Raw genomic sequence first — 19,258 nt, 5'->3', positions numbered from 1 at the left:
GGATCATGCTGAAAATGTAGGGCTCGTTCCCTGCACGGCTGAAGTGGAGAGATATTTGAAAGTATAATTACAGGCTCGTGCAGGCTCCTCCTACATGGTGCTGCTGTAATCACATTTGATGAAGATGACAGGTAAAAGATGAGAGGAGGAGAACGTAAAGACGTAAAGTAGGTCTTATTTTAATGAGCCTCTGTCTATCTTCTTCACACCGTAACCTGCATCATGAGTCGCAGAGGAGAGGAAAGATGGAGAGAGGGATGAACAGCAGTGAGAAAGCAGTCAGCAGTTTTTTTTAATCCAAGCAGCTCCTGGGCCCTCGCACGTTAGGAGTAATCAAAAGAAGAGCAGCAACGGAACGTCCACATCTGCTCTGTGAGCGCTTACATGAGATGTTGCTATCAGGTGGGAAAGGTGTAACTGAGGATAAAGGGTCAGGAGTTTCCCATCAATACAACCAATATGTGGAAAACCACAGACAGACAAGGCACAGCAGCTGACCATGAGACCATGAGAGATGTCAATCATTCAGGACATTCCTGATAATATTTAAACCGGCTCACAAAATGTCGTCTGATAACGTACAACTCTCGCTTGTGATTATTAGCCCAGGTTTGAACCTCGGCCCAGTCTGTTCTAACATGGGCTAAAGACCCATGCTATCTGTGTCAAATCATATTTTTTTATCTCAATTCTGGTGCAGAACGTCAGCCAACTCAGTCAGTTCTTATACACAGAAGCTATGTAGAAAATAAAAACAAAACAGTTTTTTGTTGATTGCATTAAACTTTTTTTGCATTAATCTGATGTTTATTGATTTTGCAGTCTTTCAATGTCCACCTATAGACATAACTCTATAGACTATAGGTCCGTGGGTGTTGAGGTGGACAGATTTGACATCAGTTAAAGTGTCTTTTATGTCACACTAATTCACTCACTACACTAAATAAGCCAAACTTTTGATTGTTTTGACTGTGGTTTTCAGACACATTTTCAATATAATAATAGAATAAATCTAATACGTAACTGACAGATGTCATTAGATGTTTGCTGTCAAACAAGTGGCCACTGTCTGTTTTCTACTGTCACCTTGTAACTAAATCACAGGGGGTTTACGACGTCTCCGACCTACGGTGTCTCGTAGTTACGGCGCCATCTTCCATAGATTTATTAAGAAAGTCATTTAACATTATTCCAATGAATGGCAGTCAAACAAATTTAACACAGGAAACAGTTGGCGAGTGGAGCTAACAAATCAGTTGTCCTACAATGCTATACGTGGAAGACATCTTTGTTTATAGTCACCAGTTGTACGCCGTCTATCGGATTGTGCTGCATTCGCTCTCTTTCATTGGTGTTGTTGTTTTTGGAACTTTTCATCCCTTCGTCATGGCTTCCACACAACAGTCAGACTCTTCTGATGTTTTTATGTCCTGGATTAGGACATAGATACCGATGGACAGTATGTGAGATCAGACTGAGTCAGGACCCACTGTATAGTTAATTTTGAATTCTCTAATGAAAGTCAGTATTTTCCAACAAGCACAGAATTCATTCTGGTCTCTGCTCTCCTCAAACCTGCCTTTTCTCCTCTTCTCTCTGTTTTTGTCACTTAAGTCTCGATATCTGTCTATTCACTTCCTCACACAGATAAGCGCACACATTGACACAGACACAGATCCCATAGACACACACACACACACACAGACCTACAATCTTTGCTCAGCAGTCATTCACCCGAGGTCATGCCTCACCTTTTAGACAGAGTCAATATTGCACACACTCACACCCAGTCACAGTTCAACAGAGACAGACACAACATACAAAATACTCATCACTTCCGCAGCTGCTCACAGTTGGTTTAATAAACGCAGATATGGTCTGTGTGTCATTCAGTTACAACAGTGCACACTGACACACCAGGACACAAGGATCACATGTCATGATTAAACATCATATCTCACACATCTCTTCCCTCAGAGCAGGTGTCGATGCTGCTTCTTAGAGCATTTTTGAGGTGTGATTCACAACATCTTGCTGTGAGAAAAAAAAGAAAAGAAATAGAAATTTCACCTCAATAATGTGCTCAAAAATCTCACTACTTCCAATCTGAACCCTTCAGTGTTTTCAGGGCTTTATATTTGGCCCTCATTGGACTTGACATCATTTGTTTTGTACGACATGAAACAACCATTCATACTGTACTGTACTATAACGTTGGACAGTCTCATATATAGGCTACACTCTCTGCCAGGCACAGCCAGCCCTTTGCTTGTAGCACATCCACAGTAGTGTTTGGATGATTAATGCCTTAGTCAGAGGTACCTCAGCAGATATAATGGCACCTCACACGTGTAGACAATCCCACCGTGGCTTCTTCATTCACCTGACGAGGAGCTCGAATCTCATAAAATTAGACTGGCAAATTGATTTCTGTGGCTCCCCTAAGCTGCAAGTAGGATTACTGCAGTAGGCACGCGTAGACACGCAGGATTTGTCACAGATACGACCGAGAACAAATAGAGGCTAAATACATAGTTTATATACGTGGATGTAACAACGTGTGATTTAAGAAGATATAGGGGAATTTTCTGTTCTTTGTTCGATCACATGTATGTAATATTGTGACAGAGATTTTGCAGGTGTTTATACTTTTTTTTCAGAATTAATTAATTAAATAAAGTTGTAGATTTATTTTATATTGCATATTTGATAAACAGTGCAATAAATGGAGGTTTTATTTGTTTTTTTGTTTTTTTTTTACCTAAACGTAAACATGTCAAACTTCCATGTTTAGGTGAGAAAATGAAAGCACCATGAACTGTAGGTTATATTCAGCAACTCTTAACATAAAAGGGACTTGGTGAGGTGTCAACTCCTTATTGCGTCATTATGAAGAGACAATAACAAATGTAGAGCTGAGGGTCGTTTGAGGTGTTTTCTTTAATTGGTCTCATCATAACCAAACAAATTTCCCAGTCACCCTTGCTCTTGCCTTTGTCCTTGATGTTAAATACCAGGCTCCACATCTGTGCCACATCTAAAGTTTTTCACTTTGACCATCGGACAGTATTCTATCGGTCATCAGCATATTGACAGTGTCATTTTTCTAACTCTGGCCCTAAAGCTGTCAGGCTGTCGTCTCCCTCAGAACACGTGTGAAGCAGCTTTAATGAAACTGCAGAGGCAAAGAACTCAGCAGGAGCAGAGCAGCTTCTTCTGAGGTTTCCAGTTTCACACACGATTGGAAAAACAGCAGTGGGTCTTTCATGTTACATGAAAGTGGGCTTGATTTAACCTGCCGTGTGTCGTAATTGGCTGAGAGTGGCTGAAAATGTCACACGTAATGTAAAGTAAATGAAGCTGTCACCGGCAGCAGCTGTCTGTGGTTCAGAGCCGGCAGCTGAGTTTGAGTCTGTAGTAACACAGCAACGCATGTTCACACACACACACACACACACACACACACACACTGTTAGAATGACCGCAGGTGAAACGCACAGCCTTGTGTGTATGTGTGTGTGTGTTTTTTTGAGAATCATATACATGCACCTCCAGTAGGGAGAGCTTTTAATAGACCTGTCCATCAACATGGTGTGTGGACTAAAAAAGCAAGAGAGGAAAAAAGGGAATGAGAGAGAGTGGAGCGATAACAAAGAGAAATGATTTTAAACCTTGTGCAAAAGCCAGAGAACAGGAAGTCGATTTACTATTAATTGTTTGATCTGAGTGGTTTTCATCAATAGCATAAATATTTGAAGAAATACCTTACAAATAAAGGATTATTGATTTCTTAAAGGTTTATAATTAATATAAATTTGTCTGAATTGTTTTCACTGGCAAAGAAATATAAAATAAAATAGCTGGTTTTATAATTAACTCTTTGGTTTATTTAGTTGACAAACAAACAGAGCTGGTTTGTCAAAGCTTGATCCTACCATGTGTTTTTATGTCATTTTAACATGGAAAATTATGATATTCCGTGGTTACAGTGAAGTTGTTGTTTTTGTAGCAGGGTGATAAACCTGTGGTTACTGTGAAGCACAAAAGCTGTCTGCTCATATGACTATAAAAAGATCATATTTTTTTCTCACAGGGTTAATATCCACTGCATTAACAGCACCCTGTGCCTCATAAAAACACAGCATGACATCATCACCACACCGTTACAGTCCTCAACACATTTTCCCACATGGTGTGCCATTTAGCTCCAAACACACATTTTTCATTCCTCTCACTATCTTCCATAATGCAGTTGGCTGTTTGAATTTGTACTTGGAGACATAACAGTGGATGACCTGCAGGGGGCACACGTGTGTTTTATGTGTTGTATTTTTTATTACTTCAGGTGGCTGAGTGGAGTGACTTGTGCAGAGTGACTGCAGTGTATAAACAGTTCATGTGGAGACTCACACTCGTGGCAGCACACTAATGCACTGATCAATATTCCTCACAGGGAGAGGATGTTCCAGGAAATATTCCCATGATGAGGTGCTGGGATTCTGCAGCTAATTATTGGTCACTCACAAGAATGTGCACGCACACTGCCCTTATGGGAAACATTCATTATTGACAGACATTTTCCAGCTTCTACCCCTCTCACTTGAGTGCCTAACCTTAAAGGTCACACATACAACATTTATGCCCGACCTGAAAATATAACAACCGCCTGGTGTAAATATATATACATATAAATATTTCAAATATTTTTACCGTCTAACCTCTTCACTCTTCTAACATGAATCTGTCAGTGTTGGTCTGTAAGTTTTGATGTCCACACACACACACACACACACGAACACACTGTAGACTGAACAGATGGACTACAGAGGAACAAAGGAACAGATGGAACCCTCCAAACTAGCCTCCCCTGGTATACCTCAAAATAAAACAATAATCTGTACTAAATTATCAATGTAGAATTAATGAACTAACTAACCTGGACAGAGAGTGGTCCACGTGGGCCTCAGGACCTTATCACTGTCCAATCAAATTATCTCCAGTACTCCGGTATGGAGTAGAGAGAAGTACTGTACCTCAAAACTATTTTTCTTTTTAAACTTCTGCTCCAACACGTTGTAGAAGAGAAGAGAACGTAACACCTGAAGACAAAGACCAAGACTGTCCACTCTGTCCAGACCTTACAGCTCTGTAGCCCACACTTTATTCTCTGCTTGTAGTGATAAACAAGTAGCTGTGTGTACTCACAAACACACATATACCTGTACAGTACACACAGCGGCCACACATTTCTCAGCTTGATTACCTTCAGCAGCCAGCAAGGAACAGCCACAACAGGCTCCCCAATTTAAAGAACCCAGTCTGTATCATTTCATCTCTCTCTCTCTCTCACACACACACACATCTTTCCAATTCATCCTCCTTTTCTTTTTCTTTTTTTTTTTTTTTTTACCTTAAATTGTATCGACCACTCTGGTCTGTAAAGGCTGCCTCTGAACTAAAGTCTAGCTCAGCACTTTCAGTCTCCTCCAGTTTGATCACAGATCACATGTGATCGCACAGGACGATGGTTTCGTGTCAGGTTGTGTGTGTTTGTGCACAGTTGTGGTTAAAGCTCTGGCTCTGGGCTGGTACGTCTAAATCAATAGCAGATTTGAAAAACAGCAGCATGGACTTTTGAAATTCAGGGTTGTTGGAAAGTTTAAAACTCATGAAGCATTTGTCACAAAGCTTAATAGAACAGCGAGGATAGTAAGATGTTGAATCGAAGGAGAAAGGCAGTCACAAGAGAAAAGGAAGTGAAAACAAACGATGAAAGTGAAGTGTCAAAAAGAAAAGGACACAGTTTTTGTTTGATATCTTTTTCACACCTGTGACGTCTACTACAAGGCTGTTTTTCTTTTGTGTGTTAGAGTTGTGCCACAGCTGACTCTGGGGTGTGGTCCCAAAAACACTGCCCCCAGCTGGATAGTAAGTGGAGGTGCAGCAAATTGTTTAAAATCGGCAGAAGGCAGACATGCTTGGCACTTCAGGTGTAACTTATCACTCGTACAATTGATGAGATGTAAATGTACAGTGTAAATAATTGTAAATATTTGTTTAAACAGGTTTATTTTATTTTATTTGTACAAATGTCCTCCCTGTGCCTCCACAACATTGCTCTGCAGTCTGTGTCTCATGTCTCTGCATGATCAGGCACTCGGCCAGCAGAACACAGGGACTGTGGATGTGCATATGTCTTCAGTGGCAAAGTCACACACGGGTTAGTTTAAGATAAAGGTCGGACATTTGGTCAGAAACATTTGGCAAATTTCATTAAAAGATAAAAGTTTTAAGAGCTGACAAAGATGGATTGATTTAGTTCAGCGTTTCCCTTTTCTGCTTTGATTACATTTATTTAATGATTGAACTGCAGACGTGACATTGAAGCTGCTGCACCAACAGACCGTCTGTGCCTGTGTTTCCAGCAGGAGAGAGAACGATTAGACATCAGTGCTGGAGGAGAGAAGACCAGTTCATATCACACATGGACAGAAACGAACCAGCTTCTTAAAAACATCCCACAGTCAGTCTCTCCATCGACCACTGACCTCCCTCACTTCACCCCCCCCCCCCCCCCCCCTTCTCTATTCTTTTTCAAATTCTTGCAGAAACACACATCCAGGCATGTGTGTATCTTTTACACATTTGTCACAAGCTGTCAGTACAGACACTAGTAGCTTTAGGGTCAAGTGTCTGCACCCAGGACACACCATCATGCTGAATTGCAATGCCAGGAATCTAACCCTTAACCTTTCCTTTGGAAGACGACCAGTAACAGCCACTTCTTATTAAACATCAGTGTCTAAAGCATGGATTTGTGTTTCTGACAGGACAGATATATACAGTGTCTTACTACTACTACTGTATGAGATACTACACATGAGACACACATGTGATAATAGCACCCCCTGCAGGTGAGGGAGCCCCCTGCTCTCATGCTTGTAAACTTCTTTTGACCTTTATCCTCAGAACAACGTTTAAACAATTTCAAGGACATTTTCAAACCTCAAAGGCAGCGTGACGTTACAGTTTTTCAATGATTCACAAAGCTGTGAAATTGGGTTCTGATGGTTTGTCCTTTTTTGTCTGCTAAATTAAAAAAGAAATCATGAAATTCTCTGAGAGACATCAACAGTGCTCATTCTAAAAAATAACACAAATATTATTCTGTCAAAATGAAATTAAATAGTTTGTCAAGGAGGAAAGTCACTTTTAGGTTTCCCTCAAAAGTAAAAAGAAGGTGAGGTTGTGGAGAATGAATTCATGCTGTACCAAAACTGATGTGTTGGATCTTTGAAGGTATTTTTATTTGGTCTGAAGGCTGTGTCTCTATCTGTCTCTGTTCGAGCAGCCTCGGTCTGATTGTAAGTCTGCAGTGTCTGTGAGAGCCTGCAAAGCACATTAATCATTTACAGCAAATCATTATAAATTCCTCTGCATCAATCCCTCCTGTTTGTGGCCCCTGGATAAAGTAGGATTAGGATGTAAGTTATATTCAAGTGAGAGCTGGGATTAGACATTAGACATCAATGGTTGGAGATTGGAGGAGCAGAGTTATGGCTCCTCGGTTTGTCTGTTCAAATGGAAGTGAATGTGCAGAGTAGAGACTCCTCTGTCATGGCTGCACGTGGTGGAAAAAGAAAACTTTTTTCTTCCTCCTTCCTCCTTCCAGCTCCTCCTCATTCAAAGGTGTAGCCCTGATTCTGAACATACATGAAGATAACTACGTGTCCTCCTTCATTTACAGTGAGAGCACGGCAGAGCTAGCAGGATAAGGGCGGGAAGATAAGAGGTGGTTCAAAATAGGGAGGGAGGTAATGATAAGGAGACCCGAGGCCATACATTAAAGGCGATGTAAATAGAAGGTATTAAAGGGGAGCAGACTTCAGGCTGTTTAAAGTATTATTTTCTACATGCATCATAAGAAGATGTTCTTTAGTTGTATATTAGTCTGATTCTGTAAAAGCTAAAAAAAGAATCAGTATATTTGGCAAATTATTCAAAGGCTGAAAAAACAAAACAAACCATATCACTGAACCAGTAAACACCTGTGGACTCAGGTTGTGTTTTCGTGGTCTATTTCTGTCCCTGCACTCATTCGCTCTGCCAAAAAAGCAGGGCTTTAAAGACTGCCAGGTTGAGGAGGCAGGATGACAGGAACCAAATGCAGCGTAGGTGTTCACAGCAGAGGAACAAAGGGTTTTATTCAAAGAGACTTACAGTACGGACCTCAAATAGGGACGACATGAATTTGAACGAGTGAGTCTGTCAAAGGAATGTTGGTTGTAATTATTTTTCTGTGAGAAATAACCACTGATAATGTAGTGTTGTTGTGTTAGTTAGTTACCTCATGATTGACTCAAATCTCTGCCTGTTTAGTTGAAGTTCATGCTGATATACTGGCAGGAATTGAAGAAAGACAATGATCTTCAACAGCTCTGATTATCTTTTTTTTAGTTTTCATAGCTGCTACCACCTAGCAGAAGAGTATTTAATTGTTCTGCCTTTCATGCTTTGACGAGCAAGGAAAGTTAGTTTTCAGGCCATTTAAGTGAAATTATATAATTTTCCAGTTGGGAACCACTGGCGTAGATAACTGTGTTCCAAATTGTGCTAACCAGATGTTAGGAATCTGACAACATTGTGTGTTTGCTGTTCTGACAGTTTTCCTACAGTAAAATGCTTTTAAAAAACTCAGTATATCATTATGTCTGCAATGGTGCAATATATTGCAATATACAGTATATGACATCGTTGTATTATGATACATATCACATCACCAGATTCTTGCCAATCAGTGCTGTGGTGTTTTCTCTGCTCCATGTCTCCGTTGGTCTGCTGATTTTATTGTGTTTTGTTTTTTATGGTACCATAAAAGAGTGTACTCAGTACTACATACGCCTTTAAAGGATGCAGTTATACTGTATTATTGTGGCTCTGTTCAGCCTCCTGTGGTGTTTTGCTCATGCATGTTTGTTTCTGAGATTGTGTGTTGGTCTTTGTCTCTTGGTGACCCTGTCGTCATAACAGTGTCTCCAAACACATTTCTGTGCCTCGCTCTGATCCACCTTACTGCAAATGCACATCTACAGCATCACCTCTTATCACGATGACCTTTAGTTTAGGTAACCTGGTTTCTGCAGCAACAGCAGTTCTGGTCTGTCAAAATGTTAAAAATAGGATGAAAATAATGTAGAATGAAGAGAGAGAGTGCCGTCTCAGTAAATGTACAGATATGAAAAAAAAAACCCAGAAGAAATAGATAAGAGCTCAGAGGAAATCTGAGGAAGACGAGGGGAAATGAAAGCAAAGGTGAAGGGTTTTTGAAGAACAACGTGTGATTCTGTGGGACTAATTGGACAGAACAAGACAGAAACAAAGACAGGGTTAGAGATGTCGTTCCCACTGAGAAAACTCTCGGTTTGAAGGATTCTACTTCAAATGAAATGACTGGTTTAAACCAGGCCATCGTCTAAAGCAGGAAAGTCCAGGGTCAAAGGTCAATGTCACATGGAATAGTAACATGGTCTGTAGTCCATTAACTAACATTTAAGATCTGGGCTATTTATCTATTAAGGTTTAAGAATTTATAGTACAATAATGAAGTTATGTTTTCATTTAAATTAATTTTATGTTAAATTTTAATTTTTAATTATTTTTTGTATAATTTCTGAGAAACAGTGTTTTTATGAGATGAGTAATGAAGAGATGTCAAGACTTTCTGACTGGACTTTTGCAGTTTTGGGGGGGGATTTACAGACTGGAACAGGCACAGGTGCAAACTGTATCAGACATTGAAAGTTAATTATCCATCCAATTAATTATTAATTATCCAAAAGAGCTCCAGTCCAGCACTGATGTGACATTTCCAAGATGCAAATCAACAGATTGATGGCTTTGTGGGTTCATGTGCCAAAGTGGCAGCTTTTTCATGGGGATAACTACTAACTAATTAATTAATTAGTTAATTAATTAAATAAAATAATGTCTCACTCACACCGCTGCGCTCATGGCTGTAACCTGTCTTTTCTCAAAGTCCTTCTCTGTCGAGTGACAAATTGATTGTGGTTTTGTGGCTGGAAACTCTGTGGGGAAATCTGTGTTCATTTAAACTCCATGTGTTGATACAGTGGGCGGTGTTTCATTAATGTGGTGTGTGTGTGTATTTGTGTGTGTGTGTTAAAACTAATTTGTGTTTTTTCTTGTTTTATTATTTCTTTTAAAACTCCTTGTGCATCACTGTAGTACTACTATTATTTTTTCTTGTGGCTAAAAAGGTCTCTTTATGTTGACACTTCTTCCTTTATGATACACAAAAGAATAAAAGAATCTATAATATAATATATAATATAATATAGTCATTAGAGAGAAAACGTTCAGTTCTCGGGGCCAGTGAGGGGCTGGTTCCAAACCTCTGGAATGAAACTGTCAGGGTGATAAATATATGGTATCAGGAGAGACAACTGTAAGAGGTCCAGTGACCTTTGACCTGAATCACTTGTATTATTGTTATTATTGGTAGTAGTACTATTGTCACTGTTTGGCCTTAAGAAGTGGGTCAGCCCTCTTCACATTCACATTACTGAGAGAGGGGAGGGGAGGAGAGGAGAGGAGAGGAGATGGGGGAAATGAGTGGAATATAAAGACAATTTAAAAAATGAAGAGACAAAAAAGCAAAGGAAAAGAAATCTCCTGTCAGTTAAAAAACTGTTGCAATTCTGGCTCAGTCACAGTCTGTGTCTCTTTTTACCTGCACAGAAGCTAAAATTAAAAGATATGTGGGTATTACATGTGTCAGTTGCATCAATTCTGATGTATACTGTATATGTATGGCAAGTACTCATAGTATTACTGTAACTCCTGTTCTAATGAGATAAATCTGTTAAGCCTCCAAAATAGATGAACAGATGACAAAGAGAAACACGTCGTGATAAAGTACAACACTGAACATGGTTAAACCTCCATCGTCCATGTCCAAACCTTCAAGACAAGTCATTGAAAACCTCAGTCATTTCTGAGTTTACAGTTTTCCCCATTTTCAAAAAACACCAACAAACTGAAGTTATTGATCTGCCTGTCACACACACACACACACACACTCACTGTACAGTCATTGGAAAAGGTTGTGTGACAGATGTGAGGATGTGAGAGAGAGGAACCGTGAAGCACAATCTGCAGATTTAACTGGAAAGTAATTAATCTCCCAGACTCACGCATACTGTACACACACAAACACACAAACACATGCTCAACAATTCCATCAACAGCTCTATGTGCACGCTGAGTCTGAAATTAGTCTGCAATCTGCTGAGCAACAAAGAGACTGCAGGAAGGAACACGAAGAAAACCACATGACGACACATGTTCAAGATCATTTAACATAAAAGTTCATTCCTGTCATGATTATCAGACAACCAAAATGTCTTAACTGCATGGTTTTAGATGCAGATACTTGGCTATTTTTATCAACGATACCCAGGCATGAAATGAAGGGAATTCTGATCATGTACAACTGCTGGAACTAATCATTTCTGTTGACACCAAGCTGCCCACTCAAAGCTCAGCCTTGAACACAAGCTCACATTAATCTGCCTGCATTACATCTCAGCGCCCACTCACTGTCTATGAAATATGTTTCAATTTGGTTTTTTAAATTTTGTTGTAAAAGAAGAAACAGTTGCTGCTGCCTGTTCAGACTCAACGTTTGTGGTTAAAGGTTGGTCAGAACGACACTGTTGGATTAATGTGGATCCTGCTGGACCCTCACCTGAGTGATGACGTCTGATCTGGGGGTCTGTCAGATTTAAAATACTAGACTTGAGGTCAAATAGGTTAGGGTTAGTTACAGTTAGTCACAGGAGTGGTTTTTACTCATTAAAGTTGCAGTTTGTTGTATGACAGGATTTTGATGAAGATGTAATTATTTTATTCCTCTTCAGTCTGTCAGGATTATAAACACCTCTGTCAACAGTGTTAATGAAACACCTGTTACCATAAGGTGATCTCTTTAGCCTAAGCAGACAATTGTGTTAAATTATCATTGATCTAACTTGAATCAGATGACAGATCGATGGATATGAAGCCTGCTGCTGTTTATTAGATTACCAGGACCAACTGTAAGTGGATTAACTGTGAGAATATTGAATAATATTTACGCTTTTCTTAGCCCGACCAGCAGACACACGATGTAAACCTCAGGGGGTTGGCTATTTGTTTTTTTATAATTACAACCTGGTGACATTTTTAATTAAGGAAAAGAGTAAAATAATACGCAAAGGAGTAATTGTTTTCTATAATGTATGTTAATATAATTATAATATATTGAATTATAGATGGCCTTGTATAATTATACTAGCTATAGTTTTATAGTACTAGCCACAGCTTTATAAACTGTGGTATATTACCAAGTATTATAAACTGCAGTTGTTCAAAATGAGTAAACATTGATGACCAAAGACTTAACACTGGAGAAGGTAGTTCGACCTCAACAGTCTTGGTGGATCTTGGTGTATTTGTGTGGAGAAACACAGTTAATTCATCAGTAAGTTTTCCTTTTAAACCAAAGGCACGATTGAGTTGATGCTGACTCGTTGTACTTTGAAATATGTTTTCCATTTTCCTTTCAGCTTTTTTAATTATCAGAATTTATTGCACAGCGCTTTCTTGCATGAACAGTTTGGGATTATTTTTGTGTGTGTGTGTTTGTGTGTATCCCGCTCTGAAGCTTATCATTTTGTCACCTTCTAAATTAGCATTTTTAACTTGCGGTCTAGTCTTTGGTGGACTCTGTGGTGTTGTTTATTATCCCACACGTTGGTTGGTGAAGTCCACATTGAGCATTAAGACCACTACCTCTGTTATCTTGCTCTAGGCCTGGTTCCATTGATTAATGTCCAGGAAATAAACCGTGGGCCATAAACTGTGGTCATTAAAACGGTTGCTTGCTGACCCCGGCTATTTCCTTTCAGTCCATTTTCATGTTTGAATAACAGCAGTAGTCACATTTACAAAATCGTGATTTCATGAAAGAGTGCAGAGGGAGACAAAAGACTGTCAATGCACTTTAACAGAGTTTGGTGTCAGTTATGCTACAGCTAACAGACAAGTACTTTTGTTTTTCTTTACAGAAGAATTCTAATTATTTGAACACCCAGCTCTGGTATTTAAAGTGTGAGGAAACAACAGAAGAAGGAAGAACAGAAAGCCCAGGTTGCTATGCGCCGGTGAACAGTGTAGTGTTGTTTCTGCTGTCTGCACAGTGAGGCTGAGGCCTGATGTCTGGCACCAGAGCCTGACACTCAGGCTGTTAGTTTGAACTCATCAACAAAGAGGGAGTGTCAGAGCGCTCTCCATCAAAAACCCTCTTAACCTTCTCTCCTCACCCCTGCGTTCAATAACTTTTCACTCACTCACACATACACACACACACACACACACACAGGATCTGCCTTTTCCATTCCACACTTTCTTCTCCCAGATTATCCTCTGCCGTCTTGAAATACTATTGAGAGCCTGATAACATGTATATTTTTATTTGTAAAAACCACTGTATGAGTTGCTGCCACCTAGTGACTGGAGGCTTGTAACCATTCAAGCATTACAGCAGTGGTACACTTTTGTCCACTGTTCCATATTCTATTGGAAACCCCTCACGCCCTCTCTGGCGCCTCACCGTGCCCCCGTAGGACCCCCGCCCCACTATTTGAGAAGCACTGGTTTAAATCCATAGATCAGACACATTGATTGTGTCGTTGATTATGTGTTCTTGTTGTTCACTATGCCCCCCCCCCACTCCCCCGTCTCTCTCGTCTCTTTAACTCAGACATCACCGTTTGTTGCTTTTATTTTTTTTGCTCAGTTCTGGGAATTGCTCTCATTTTCAGTTCTCTTTTACAGTCTTCATTTATCTCTCTCTCTTCCTCCCATCTCTGCCATGTGTCCCCCACATCCCCCTGTGTCCCATTTATTTTTTTCCACTCACTTTAATTGAATCTCATTCATGTCAAACGACTGTTATTGACACATGAAATGAAATCCTTCCACCCAGGAGAACCTCACTCCTCATGTTGGAGGTGTTCACCTGTTTGTCTCCTTTAATGCTGTAAATAGTTGTTTGTTTTTCTAAAATAAATGGACACATTTTCAGCACTTTTCTGTGAGGGATCGTAATTGGATCCAATTAAACAGTGGCACAGTGACAGACAGACGCTGACGAGCTCCGTCACCTACCTCAGTGAGGTGTGGGTTGGGGTTGAAGCCACACTGGTTACAGACGGTGGCCTTACACTGGGTGCAGGTGTTGTAATTGGGTACAGCCGGTGGGTTGGACAGCTCTGTGGTGGTGCACACCGGACACAGCTTGCTGCTGGGCATGGGAGCAATCTGGGGCACCGAGTAGGGTGAGGTGGGTGTCACGCTTCGGTCAGGAGAGACTGATGGAGACCGTCCCGTCCTGGAGCCACTGAAGTCAACTTGGAGGTTTCGACGGGACGCGTGCTGACCCGGGCTCTGACCTCCGTGACCTCCCATTCCAGATCCAGCCGGACTGTGACCCATCCCGTGGCCAGGGCCCTGACTGGACTGCATATGTCTGGGGGAGGTTGGAGTGTCGTGGGTGGCCAGGCGGTAGGGCTCGCCAGCTCTGGACCCTATACCTCCACCTGTGCCCATACCTGCTCCTATTCCTCCTCTTGTCATTCCGCCACCTCCCATCCCCATCATTCCTCCTCCACCCATTCCTCCCATTCCTCCCATGTCTCCTGCTCCATGTCCTCCTTGTTGCATGCCTGTCTTGGGGCTGCCCATTGGACCCCTGGAGAGAAAGAGACAAAACAAAAACAATACTTTTATTTTTACTGTAAACACAGAAAACTGTTTATAACAGTTATTATTACACACCACACACAGCGTTGGCAGAATCTTGATATTAAAACTTAGTGAAATAAATGAGGGCTCCATCAGCATCCAGAGACTAAAATAAGCCGTGATTGACAGTGGAGACACACACACACACACACACACACACACACACACAAACTCAGAGGTTGAGCCGCATTTAAATGACAAATAGAAATCTAATTGTTCACATCTTCTTGTTGATTTTCTCGACTCTTCTTTTCATTCCCTCACTCCATTATTTTTCACGTGACACAGACCACGGCTCTGACCCTCATGGTTTTCACTTCCTTTGTTAAATCTCTTGTTTTTGACATTTTTATTTCCGCTCTCTGGAGGCAAGTGAACCCTAAGCGACCCTGTGTGTCTTTCCCATACACCACGTGTGCCAGTCAGAGGAAACTTCTGGTAAATACTGAAGCAACAGCGACAAAAAAAGGATTCAGCGCAGCATTCAGAGACTGATCAAATCTGCCTGTTCACTGTGAAAGCTGTACATTTGTTTGTCTGGGATGTTTCAAAGTTTATTAGATGAAAATTTAATTTCAGAAATTTTCAAAACAGTAGACATTTCATTGTTTCTTCCCTTAAAAAACAAAAGGGTAAATTAAGCCATGGAAAAATAACTGTTAAAAAAACAACAAAGAAAAGGAGCTGTGGGTTTTTATTTTTGTTCTGGAGAAAAACACCATCACTAATTGTGTGAAAGTGAGGCTCACACAGGTGATGTTCAAGTGTTCCGTTCTGTATGTGTTTACAGTGTTTTTCTCAGTGTTTCACAGGGGACGTTTATCACTGTCACACCTGACTGAGAATGATTCACTGGACTGAAGACAATGTGATTCCACTCCCATTTAAATCTTTTATCTAAGGAGGAAAATGATGAGACTTGTTCAGTAGTCACGTGTGAGTGGCACTGAACTACGACGAGTGCTTCTGTACACACAGTAGACAGACTGTATTTCATCAGAACTCCAGACTAAGCCTTCTCTCAGCTGAGGTGAGGACATTAAGGCTTTGATTCTAAAACCTAAATATCTGGGCTCCAGCTCCGGCCTGTGACTGCACAGATTCCATCACCAGCAGCAGATGGCAGTGCAAGTATCCTGAATGTTGTAGGTTTAGCTTAGTACAGCAGCAGGAGGAGGAGAGGCACGGAAGATCATTAATCACTAGGACAGAGGAGGGGAAGAAAAATGTAAGATAAATATGGAGAGCATGTCTAATTAACCTCCATGGTTTTGACATAGAGTGCAGTTCTGTCAAAGTCTGAAAGACGCTGCAGGATGGGGGTCAGAGAAGTACTTCTCAGGTTCAGCTTGGTGTCGGAGTCAACTTTTGTTCGTCTACAACACATATAAGGCAACTAAGGCATGTTTCTTTTAGATAAGAACAATTAATTCTTTAAACCTTATAACCATTTCCTCTGTTTTACCTTATGACTTTATTATCATTGTAACTATCTAAAATCTAAGACTTGTAATCCAGTGATGCTCTCGAACCATTAGAGTGAACCAGGCTAGCTTGTTTTGCAGATGTTCTAATGGCTCTAGCGGCTCAGTAGTGTACAGACCATGTTTGCTTGATTTATTTTTTTATCTGTGAAACATAATAAGCTGATGGTTGTTTTCTATAAAACAAGCTAAAAATGGCTGACTCCAGTCCAAACCTCCATTGTCTTTCAGATCAATTCCCAACCAGTAACCAAGTGTTCAGCCACAATAGCACTTAGCGAGAGCGTCTCTGACCCTGATGTTCACAGAGTTGTTTTTGCAGTGGTTTTTCTGCACTTGGTCTCAGCTTGGACTTTTTTTTTTCAATCTTTTCACTATGTATATAATCGTAGATTTCTGAAGAAACATTGTTTCTAAATGGACAGTGCTTGTGTGGTTGACCTTTGGTTTATATCCAAAGTTGTTCATTCATCTGTTACCAGTTGTTTTTTAATCTTGTTAAATATATTTTGACTTATATCTGAATTTTTATCACTTGAATGCACCCGCCCACACTATGGATTCTTTGAGGTTTTTTGGGGGGGTGGGCAAGATTTTTTCAACTTTTCTGTGTGCAACAGATAGAATTCAAACTTTAAAACGATTTTATTTTGATTTTCCATCACATAGATTTTTAATCAACCTAAGGACAACTGTGTTTTATTTAATACATAAACCCAATATGGACACAAGACAAAGTATAGTTTGTGTGCTATCGTCTGATCCCGGTGCCTTTATGTGGCATATTCTTTCATCACCTGCAGCAAAACAAGTCTATTTAGGTTGTTGGTGGACCCAAACTAAACAGCTATTTTTCTTCTCCTCCATTCCTTCCCACACAGGGCTGTTGACAGAATTGCTTTTGTACGGCCCATTTATTCCCACCTGCTTCCTCCTCTCCCGTTTTTCCCTTTACTTTACCTCCCACTATTTTCTTTCCATCTGCTTTTCTTTGCTGTTCTCTTTCCATTTATCTTATTTTCTCCCTTGACTTTATACAGATTGATGAAAAATAAGTTTATTTCACATTTGAGCCCATATTTGTGAGACTTAAGGCCAGAGAAATAGGGACTGTTTTCCACCTGGGCTCTTTTTAAAATCTGTAGTGTCACATAATGAAAAAAAGTAGAATTTTTAATGGTCGAATTAATTCATAATTAAGTAAAATACACTGATTTTAATTCAACACAAATCCATCAGAACAGTTCTATAAACCTTACACCCTATGTCCTGTGTTTTGTCGCTTACACTTGTGATGCAGGAGAGTTTTTCTTCTCATTCATTCTTCACTCATCTCAGAAAAGCAGAGTCACTCCTCAGTTCAGACTGAAAACTCATCCTGTGAACGAGCAGTGTGTGAGGTCACCGTCTGAATCATATCTCCTCTCACTCATTTGTTTATTCTCGGCTCTTCTCTTTTGTAGTCACAAAAATAACTCCAGGCTACTGTTTCTGTTTGGGGATCTTGTTAATTTTAGCCTCATATTTGTGAACATGCAGCAGGAACAAGAAATAAAGACAAATATCAACATAAAATACTGGGTAAATATTAGGGATGGCTCCATACAAGTATTTCATGACCCTTAACAATACCGATACTGCAACTTGGAGTATCTGCCGAAAACGGATATCAGTCCGGTACCTTCTTTTCTCCTTGTTGTACATTGGTAGTACATGTTGATATTACATCACCTGCAGCCAGTCATGTTGCTAGTCCTGTTTCTACTACTGTTTCTAGTACTGTTATTTGCTTTACCATGTAAATCAACATGACACTTATAGCACTTCTATGTGCTATACACACATACATATACTAAACATATACACTAAACACACACATACACCACAGAGACGCTGAATTCCATAACCACTGATGACTGATTCATTCTGTGACTAATACTTGGCAACCCTGAATAATTGGAGCAGATCAGTTTGTCATGTCACTCTGATATTGGTGCATCTGTGATTGTCCACCGCAGCTTTAACGGCTGGGACATTTTCACCTAAACTGCCTGAAATGTATTGAAAAACATTCACCTCACGTCCATATAACCTGATTAATGTCCATATCATATTAGCTGAATTACAACTAAAACAGAGAAGAGTGGGAGCTCACACATGCTGTACTGTACTATCAACAACAGCACTAATGTTTGATGGTGCAATGAGCAGCTCAGTGTGGAGCTTTGCAGAAAATGGCTGTGTAATGATCCCACATGGCGCTGAGTAAAGGCTACAAACACTAAAGTAAATTTAAAGGAAAGTAGACCCGTAGACTGTGAGATGAGTTACACCAGCCGACACCTGCAGTCTCTAAATGGCTGCTGGCACTAAAACAGAGTCAGTGGTGGCAGGAACTTACTCTTCTATGTAATTGACCATCCCACTGCACAGACTGGGGCTGTGGGCAAATACTGTGTATAAGAGCAGTGGACAATTAGTCTGCCCCTCACCTTAGTTCCTCCATTATCTGTGGCACATTTACATGGTGAGTAGTCTCACTGATGAGAGTCTTAATCTTCAGCTGTGGGTTTTCTGTAGATTTTGATGTCATTAAAAGGACGTCATGGTTGATTCATATGAGTGGACAGAGTGTGTGATTCACACATCACCTTCTCCTGCTGCTGCATGGTCCAGCTGGCAATTAGACACAGTGTCCAATTAAATTAGCTCACTGCATACTCCAAGTCTCTACATCGACAAAATCAACAATTTAGTCCAAAACAAAAGTAATTACAGCAATTTAGGCTTTGGAAAAAATATTCAGTGATCAATCAGGTTATTGACTTCCACTACTGCTTCTACTGCAAGGGCTACGTCTACCTCTGATTTACAGAGTTCAGAATGAAGAGATGATACATTTACTGCCA

At 40.3% G+C, this 19,258-nt stretch overlaps 1 protein-coding gene across 2 annotated transcripts in view; it reads right to left on the bottom strand.

Annotated features, from left to right (window-relative positions):
* Window positions 1-19,258, bottom strand: part of bsna (bassoon presynaptic cytomatrix protein a) — an 82,617-nt gene that overhangs the window by 48,189 nt on the left and 15,170 nt on the right. For both annotated transcript variants that reach the window (XM_025059231.1, XM_025059232.1), the window contains exon 2: window positions 14,230-14,812. In XM_025059231.1, the coding sequence (XP_024914999.1) occupies window positions 14,230-14,812 (583 nt within the window). The remainder of the gene's footprint in view (window positions 1-14,229; window positions 14,813-19,258) is intronic.

Source organism: Cynoglossus semilaevis, chromosome 10 (assembly GCF_000523025.1).
Source record: "Cynoglossus semilaevis isolate Cse_v1.0 chromosome 10, Cse_v1.0, whole genome shotgun sequence".
Lineage (NCBI taxonomy): Eukaryota > Metazoa > Chordata > Actinopteri > Pleuronectiformes > Cynoglossidae > Cynoglossus > Cynoglossus semilaevis.
This window is presented reverse-complemented; position numbering and strand designations above follow the sequence as displayed.